Consider the following 9,494-nt stretch of genomic DNA (forward strand, 5'->3'; position numbering starts at 1 on the left):
GGTAGTATGTCCTTATTTTTTTTTTCAGTTACAGCTGAGTTTCTGCGGCGAGGAGTCCTGTGGCACCTTATAGACTAACTGAAGTGTTGGAACATAAGCTTTTGTGGGCAAAGACCCACTTCGTTAGATGCATGTCGAAGTGTAGTTTCTGGTGTAGTCCCATGAGTCCAGTTTCTAGGGCTTTAGGAAACGCATCAAATATTGCAAGATTTATGAGAAAACGTTAAGCGACAGAAACACCAGAAATGGTCTCTGCCCTGAATATACAGTAGATTACAATTGGAGACAAGAAAAGGCAAGTTGTTCTAAACGAGAGGTACCCTGGAACTGCACAGAGTCCCACGAAAGCTATAGGAGCTCCATGCAGGTAGAGAGGTCCCCTGGCATGCAGTTCATTGTGGGAGTGGGTGCAATATTTGGCTATAATATTTTATAAGTAGAACATGGTGAAAGATTTTGGACGAAACATTTTTTTAATCATTCCACCCCCCAAAAATGCAAGTTGAAACTCTTTGCACATTCATGTTAAATCACTACAAATTTCAGGCCTAACTTCCAAACCCGTAAGAACATAAGAACATAAGAATGGCCATACTGGGTCAGACTAAAGGTCCATCTAGCCCAGTATCCTGTCTGCCGACAGTGGCCAGTACCAGGTGCCCCAGATGAGGTGGACGAAAGACAATGATCAAGAAAATTGTCTCCTGCCATCTTTCTCCAGCCTTTGACAAAAAGAGGCCGGGCAACCATTCTTTACCCCCTGGCTAATAGCCTTGTATGGACCTAACCTCCATGAATTTATCTAGCTCTTTTTAAAACTCTGTTATAGTTCTAGCCTTCACAGCCTCCTCTGGCAAAGAGTTCCACAGGTTGACTGTGCACTGTGTGAAGAACTTTCTTTTATTAGTTTTAAACCTGCTACCCATTAGTTTCATTTGGTGTCCTCTAGTTCTTCTATTATGGGAACTAATAAATAACTTTTCTTTATTTACCCTTTCCACACCACTCATGATTTTATATACCTCTATAATATTTCCCCTCAGTCTCCTCTTTTCTAAACTGAAAGTCCCAGTCTCTTTAGCCTCTCCTCATATGGGACCCGTTCCAAACCCCTAATCATTTTAGTTGCTCGTTTCTGAATCTTTTCTAATGCCAAAATATCTTTTTTGAGGTGAGGAGACCACATCTGTATGCGGTATTCAAGATGTGGGCGTACTATAGTTTTATACAGGGGCAGTAAGATATTCTTTGTCTTATTTTCTATCCCTTTTTTAATAATTCCTAGCATCTTATTTGCTTTTTTGACTGCCGCTGCACACTGCATGGACATTTTCAGAAAACTATCCACAATAACTCCAAGATCTCTTTCCTGATTAGTTGTAGCTAAATTAGCCCCCATCATATTGTATGTATATTTGGGGTTATTTTTTCCAATGTGCATTATTTTACACTTATCCACATTAAATTTCATTTGTCATTTTGTTGCCCAATCACTCAGTTTGGTGAGATCTTTTTGAAGTTTTCACAGTCTGCTTTGGTCTTGACTACCTTGAACAGTTTAGTATCATCCGCAAACTTTGCTACCTCATTGCTTACCCCTTTCTATAGATCATTTATGAATAAGTTGAATAGGATTGGTCCTAGGACTGACGCTTGGGGAACACCACTAGTTACCCCTCTCCATTCTGAAAATTTACCATTTATTCCTACCCTTTTTTCCCTGTCTTTTAACCAGTTTTCAATCCATGAAAGGATCTTCCCTCTTATCCCAGGACAACCTAATTAACACAAGACCCTTTGGTGAGGGACCTTGTCAAAGGCTTTCTGGAAATCTAAGAACATTATATCTACTGGATCCCCCTTGTCCACGTTTGTTAACCACTTCAAAGAACTCTAGTAGTTTAGTAAGACATGATTTCCTTTTACAGAACCCATGTTGACTTTTACCCAACAAATTATATTCTTCTACGTGTCTGACAATTTTATTCTTTACTATTGTTTCAACTAATTTGCCCAGTACTGATGTTGAACTTACTGGTCTGTAATTGCCAGGGTCTTCCAGTCCTTGGGTACAGAAGCTGATGTAAAGGATAGGTAACAACCACAGTTAATAGTTCCACAATTTCACATTTGAGTTCTTTCAGGACCCTTGGGTGAATGACATCCGGTCCCGGTGATTTGTTACTGTTCAGTTTTTCAATTTGTTCCAAAACCTCCTCTAATGATACTTCAATCCAGGACACTTCTTCAGATTCATCACCCACAAAGGACGGGTCAGGTTTGGGAATCTCCCTAACATTCTCAGCTGTGAAGACTGAAGCAAAGAAATCATTTAGTCTTTCTGTAATGGCTTTATTGTCCTTGATTGCGCCTTTTGTATCTCTATCGTCCAGGTGCCCCACTGGTTTTTTAGCAGATTTCCTGCTTCTAATGTACTTAAAAGCATTTTGCTATTACTTTCAAAAGGACACGTTTTGGCTTCTTTGAAATATTTGTTTGAGGGGTTTGAAACTTTTAATCTGTTTTTAATGATTTACAGCATTAAAAACAGAGTAAAAGTTTGAAACCCCTCAAACAAATATTCCAAAGAAGCCAAAATGTGCCCTTTCGGAATTTTCCAATGGACACATTTTCACTTTTCAACTGAAAATGACTTTTCATTTCAGATTTTATTTCAGTTTTATTAAAAATGCTTTTAAAAAGAGTAGAATAACCTTGAAAACAAAACTTTTTTCTTTTACCTTCTTGGTTCAGAAACCAAATGAATAGGACTTTAGCATAATTAGAGCTCTACTATAACAATAGCACCACTCTAATTATAAGTAATTGTAACAAACAAGACTACAGTGAAAGGAAAGAGATTAAGCTAAAGCATGACTCACTTTGTCTATGTGCTTGCCACAGAAAGTTACAAAGAGTGTGAGTTTTCCCAGGGCTGCAAGATGAATGTTGAAATGAACAAATGTGAAAGTGAATGCAACAAGAGTCAAGGTTATTAACATGGAAGTTGAAATCAGTCAGAAGGAAGGCTGGGCAAAGAACCAGGGATCAAAGCTGAAGAGAAGGCAAAACCGATAGAGTTGGGAGAGCAAAACAGGACAGTAACATACACAAAGACAGAAGGGGAGCAGAGCTAGGTCGTTGGAAAGTACATATTTCAAAGGATGAAAAAATGTGTGGTGGAGGGTTAAGTGAAAAGGTTGGAAGTAATCTTCAGGCTGCAATAACTCTGCTCCAGTGGGAGGGAAAAACGGGGCAGGAGGGGCTCCTTTCCATTTTAATAATAGATTTAAAAAAGTCTCCCTTGCTTTACATTAGGAGAGGGTCACGGTGTATGGGTTTGTTACTTCTGCTTGAGCACTGACTTCACGAGTTTTCAGTCAAGGGAAGTTGCTTGTGGGCCTCCTACTTTCTGTAAGTCATCCAAGATATAGCCTGCCACTATATTGTCATATCAGGGAGAGAGATGCTCAGCTCCATTCTGATGTCATTCTTCAATGCCCAATGACCATACATGGCAAGAGAGCTTAAACTCTTCCTTTTGGAAGGAGGCGTTGGACAGCCACATAAACTGTAAATGGTTGCAGTAACAGGGCAAGAACTGCACCCTGGCCTTTCTTTGTACATACAGAGTGCTTGGAGACTCTCTTCTTGTGAGCCCTACATATGGGTCATGCATGGTGTTCCCTCCCCTGTCACCTTTATGGTATTGTACCACAGCACACCATTCACTACCTGAGGGCTGGGGGAAAGCTTCCTTACAACCGACTTTGAGAATTCCCTCTCCAGTGGCAATTTCTTCCTGTGCCCTTTCTAGTTTCTGGGCTACTAAGCCTTGTCGCTCTCTCCAGCCCTTCCGCAATTGGTCAGTTAGGCCTGGCTAGCATTGTCAGGCTTACTCCTAGGAAACTAACTGGAGCTGCCGTGACCAGAATTTGAGTTCAGCTACTGGGGTCTACCACTCTGTCTCAGTTACTTTCTGGCTCTCAAACAGCCTTTGGTGCTTTATCGACAGACCATGGGAGAGAAATTGAGTGGGGGATGGGGAATAAAGCCGCCATCTCATGTTGCAGTTGGTTATCAGAGTCCCAAATTAATATTAATTTGTTTTTTTTATTTTCTCGGGACAGATGGACAGAAGAAAGTTCAAGAGGATTTTGACATAGACATGGATGCCCCAGAGACAGAACGGGCTGCAGTGGCGATACAGTCCCAGTTCAGAAAATTCCAGAAGAAAAAGGGAGGATCCCAGTCTTAGTCACTACCTCATAGTTTATTTAAAGTGGTAGTCCTGAGGTGATCTGTCAGGAAATTAATAAATAAAACTAAGATGCATGTACAGAATATTTAAAAACTCATTGGCAGGTGTACAACAATGACCTTGATGTGGCCTCATCCTTGTGACTCTCTCCAGTCCCATTTCTCACCATTTTACCTGATGTAATAAAATGTTAGGATGAAGTAATTAAAGTGTCTTCTCTCATCTGTCTTTTCTTTATTAATCCAGCAAGCACAGTGTTTCAAGTGAATCCAGCCTAGATGCCTATTTTCCTCTTTGCTTAAAGCTTGGAGACATAATGTAGCACCGTATGTTATGAGATTTTTTGCTAAGGGAAGAGAGAACAAGTCTGAGCCCTGCTTACCTCATTTAGAGAATTCCAGCTGCCAGCCAAATGTGAGAATTAAATGATTTTTCCTGTAATGAGGTGAAAGTGAAAAATCAGAGACAGTGTGGTATTGAGGAGATAGGGGAAGCATTTGTTTTTGTCTCATATTTCAGGCAATAAAATGGTTTAGGTGAGGAAATCACCATCCACAGTGGGTCCCGGAATCAATACCGGAGAACACAACATATCCCCATTTGGATCCTATTGGTCAGAATTACAATGCTTTCTGCCAGATGTCTACAGTTCTAGAAATAACTCTTCCCTTCTCCTCTCCCCCCACCAACAACATACACATTCAGAGATTTGTTTGTAGAGGAATATTTTCCTCTCTAACCTCTTTCTTTCCTGATTGTAAGTGTTCATTACCTATCCAAACAATGCATGTATTTTTCCTGTCCCTCTATATTGTCCCATGGTTTGCTAAGTAAACCACAACACATGCTTTGCCTCCAGCTACAGTTTTCTCTTTCTCTAGTTACTTTATGTTAGAGCAACAAGAATGATTAGCGGTCTAGAGGACAAGCCCTATGAAGGAAGCCTGAAAGAAATGGGCTTGTTTAGTGTGGAAAGGAGAAGACTGATAGGGGACATGATAGCTGTTTTCAGGTATCTGAAAGGGTGTCATAAGGAGGAGGGAGAAAAACTGTTCTCCTTGGCCTCTGAGGATAGGATAAGAAGCAATGGGCTTAAACTGCAGCAAGAGGTTGGACATTAGGAAACATTTTCTAACTGTCAAGGTAGATAAACACTGGAATAAATTGCCTAGGGAGGTTGTGGAATCTCCATCACTGGAGATATTTAAGAGCAGGTTGGATAGACATCTATCTGGATTGATCTAGATGGTGTTTGGTCCTGCCATGAGGGCAGCAGACTGGACTCAGTGACCTCTCAAGGTACCTTCCAGTTCTAGTGTTCTATGACTCTATGGCTACGTCTAGACTGGCATGATTTTCCGCAAATGCTTTTAAAGGAAAAGTTTTTCTGTTAAAAGCATTTGTGGAAAAGAGCGTCTAGATTGGCACGGACGCTTTTCCGCAAAAGCACTTTTTGCAGAAAAGCATCCGTGCCTATCTAGATGCAGTTTTGCGCAAGAAAGCCCCAATCACCATTTTCGCGATCGGGGCTTTTTTGTGCAAAACAGTTTTTAGCTGTCTACACTGGCCCTCTTGAGCAAAAACATTTCCGGAAAAGGGCTTTTGCCCGAACAGGAACGTCAAAGCATTTGTGCAAGAAGCACTGATTTCAGACCGTAGGAAGTCAGTGTTCTTGCGGAAATTCAAGCGGCCAGTGTAGACAGCTGGCAAGTTTTTCTGCAAAAGCAACTGCTTTTGTGGAAAAACTTGCCAGTCTAGACACAGCCTATGTGACCAACCCCTCCACCACACTTTGGTCACTGAAATACCTTAGTTTTTAATTAATATATTTGGGCTCATAACACCTCTGTTGACAAAGTAAATGAGTCGCCCATGATTAGCCAGTGAGCCTGTGGCAGAGCCAGGAATAAATTCAGATTTTCTGAGTCCTTGCTCAGTGCCTTAACTACAAAACCATAGTTTGTTTCTACTTTTTCTTTCTGTTGCTTACCTCTTTTTTTAAAAAAATCACAAATAACTTGCCAATATGAGCTTAGTAATATCAGGATATGGACCATATAGAGAACAGAGACTTCCCATTTATCTTTCAATACATACAGCACACTATCTAATAAGAGCACCAGGAGTATAGTTTTAAAACCATTTTGTTTAGCTCAACAAGTCTTAATAAAATAAAAGAAATAATAAAGAATTGCATTTACCTTGTGCATTATGTCATCTGAAATAGCATAAATGTTGTAATAGTTACTTAATTGGATAAAAGCTATGGGTAAAACAATAGGCTTTTATTCTTTATCTGACATCCCTTGGAGTGTTGTAACTCACATGGTTCAATCGCATGCTTAGGGCAGAACGAAAACCATTGGATTGTTGAAACACAGTGACTAGGGCTATTGGAAAATGGATTACTGAGGCCTTTCAGCAATAGGACTATTTTTCAATCTCAAGGGCAGAGTGCAACCCACAATGAAGTCTGACCATGCAGTGGAATGATCAAGAAGGAGTGAGAGAATGACTGGATTAATTATTACAGACCTTGATGCAGACAATTCTTTTATAGCCGAGTATTTTTATGTCACATTTTCACTGCAGGTTTCCATCAAGGTGGGCAATATTCTCATGCCTGGTGCTTGATTTTCATTGGTTCTTTGCTCATGTTCAAGGCAGAACAGTTTTAAACAAGGTCTTCTTTGTCACAAACCTGTAGCATTAGTAGGCAAATATGGCTGCTGTTGGGTTGTGAGAGAGGTTTGCAGACAGAGACATACTTTTCTGAAGAACATGGCCTATATTCAGCTACTAACTTGCCCTATACTTGGGGCTATAATTATATTTGTCATTTGTGTCTTATTTTTACTTTCAAACACCAAGTGGGGTCTCTAACTCACTTGCCTTTGGAATAGTAATATCTCAAGTATGTTTACATTGCTACTGAAAATACCCAGGTCCTGACAGGTAAACAGAAAGATTGTCCCACAGCAGATGATCTGAGCGAATAAAAGGACATTAGCCCCAAAAAGTACCTGTTATAAATTGGTCAAAGATAACGTAACTAGTAGACAGTGGGTTGAGTAGATATTGACTCTTGTCATGTGTAAGAGAATAACTGTGAATTCAATGGATAAAGCCTGCAGACAACCAAGAGGTGGAAAATGATGAAGATGCCATCTATCCATAAACAGCTCCAGAGATTGCAATACTAATGACTACTGTGAGATGGCCCCACAAATGGTTAACCCTCAACCTCATCAATGAATGATCAGTGATTCCATAGAGCCAGGGTTCAAATTTACATTCTTAAGTCATGTAAAAAAAACCCCAGGGACTTAATTTTTTTATCACTCTAGTTGTGTGCATACCTGTTTATTAAATGTTGTTAGGATACAGGAAAGATGATTTAAATGTTTAATTGTTAACCTATACTTCAATGGGTGAAAGCTTGTAAAACAGTCTGCTAGTCATTCCATGGTTCTTTACTTCAGGTCAGGATTTAGCTCAATTTTGTGAGGTAATACTATTTATCTTCCTGTGTTTGTAAGCTAGACAGCCAGAGAACTTCAGTGTGCTCAGCAGCCTCAATAAAGGAACTTCCTTCTCTTTACTACACCTATATCTGTGTCTTCCTTGTTGTGAGGGGTCTGGCAACTCCCCTAGATTTGCACAGTTCTCTTCATATTATTAATTGTCTTCCTGGATTACTTACACATGGTGTCCATTCTTAGGCCAGCGGTACATCTTTTTCTGCCTTTGGAACCCTGGTGAGCTGCCACCCCTGGGTGCCTCACGTGTACTGTGACCATTGTTTTTTCTGATTCAGTTATCTACCTATTATCCCACAATGTAGTCTGGGCCCATGTGTGGTTATGTTGGTGTTTCTGAATATCCTTTCCCCAGTTCTAGCATACAAGTGTGATATTGACAGTTGTCTTGTTTGTATTTATTCCACTCCATACATTAATACTTCGGCTATGTAGAAACTGCAGGCTTCTTTTGGAAGAAACTTTTCCGGAAGAGATTGGGCATTGAAAAAGCAATCTGCTTTTTCGAAAGATAGCATCAGCACTGAATGGGCAATATCTTGCATTTAAGCTGTGATTACTATGGATGGAGTAGCACCTGTGTTTTTTGTCTTTCCTCTTCTTGCAAAAGAATTCCCTCTTCCCCATCCACACATGCCTTTTTCCGAAAGAGCTCTTTCAGAAAAGGCTTCTTCCTTGTAGAAAGAGGTTTTCCAATGTCGGAAAAGCCCTTTCTTTCTTTCTTTCTTTCTTTCTTTCTTTCTTTCTTTCTTTCTTTCTTTCTTTCTTTCTTTCTTTCTTTCTTTCTTTCTTTCTTTCTTTCTTTCTTTCTTTCTTTCTTTCTTTCTTTCTTTTTGAAAGACCATGATTGCAGTGTGGACAAAAGTGAAGTTTTTTTTCAGAAAAATGGTCATTTTTCTGAAAAAACTCTTCAGTGTAGACATACCTTTAATAATGATCTGTTGTTCTGGATGCAGCTGTAAGAAATATGCTGGTCTCCCTTTGCTTTTGTACTTATATAATGCAGATCACCACCAGCTTTGCTAGACTGTACAAATTGCACCCTAATTTTTACATTCAGTCTCTTGAGTACAAAGTGACCCATCTAGAATGAGTCATGGAATCAATCTTAATGAATGTAAAAGTGCAATGTTAAAAGACTGAGTAACTGGAAAGACAGTTTCAACTATACATACACAGTGTACAGGCACTAACAAATATTGCCTTTTAGATTGCTTGCAGCTCAGACTTTTCATCAAATCTGTTTAGTGAAGTGCACTTCAGCAGCCACTGTATAATCTAGTTCAGCCAGAAATACCTCAGGTTGCAGCACATTTGAAATTGATCCAAAATATCTTGGCTGAATATAGCAGTGTAAATATGTCAGGGAAGCTATTTATGGAAATATGAATTGGTGAGGAGGATGGCAGACAGCAGAGGAGGTTGGTTGAATAAAAAGAAAATAAATGTAGTAAATAAGGGTAAAATGGGTTGCAATGGGAATGCTAATTTGTTAAAAAACACTCTTACCATTTTTGTGCAGACCTGCAAAACGAGTTTTTCTTCTTCACTCTCCAAAAATATCCATCTGTCGTCCGCTATGATCACACCAATGAGCTTAGGTTTGGTTTGAAGATTTGGGGAGATTAACTAGATGATTCCTATGGAGACAACCAAACTCAGTTGATTCATTTCATATAAAACATTGTGTGTGC

General features: G+C 39.6%; 1 protein-coding gene across 4 annotated transcripts in view; it reads left to right on the plus strand.

Moving 5' to 3' along the window:
- Nucleotides 1–7,845, plus strand: part of PCP4 (Purkinje cell protein 4) — a 96,772-nt gene extending 88,927 nt beyond the window's left edge. For all 4 annotated transcript variants that reach the window (XM_075912101.1, XM_075912105.1, XM_075912109.1 and 1 more), the window contains one exon: nucleotides 4,131–7,845. In XM_075912101.1, coding sequence (XP_075768216.1) covers nucleotides 4,131–4,258 — 128 coding nt within the window. In that variant the 3' untranslated portion in view covers nucleotides 4,259–7,845. The remainder of the gene's footprint in view (nucleotides 1–4,130) is intronic.
- The last annotated feature ends 1,649 nt before the right edge of the window (nucleotides 7,846–9,494 follow it).

Source organism: Pelodiscus sinensis, chromosome 1 (assembly GCF_049634645.1).
Source record: "Pelodiscus sinensis isolate JC-2024 chromosome 1, ASM4963464v1, whole genome shotgun sequence".
Lineage (NCBI taxonomy): Eukaryota > Metazoa > Chordata > Testudines > Trionychidae > Pelodiscus > Pelodiscus sinensis.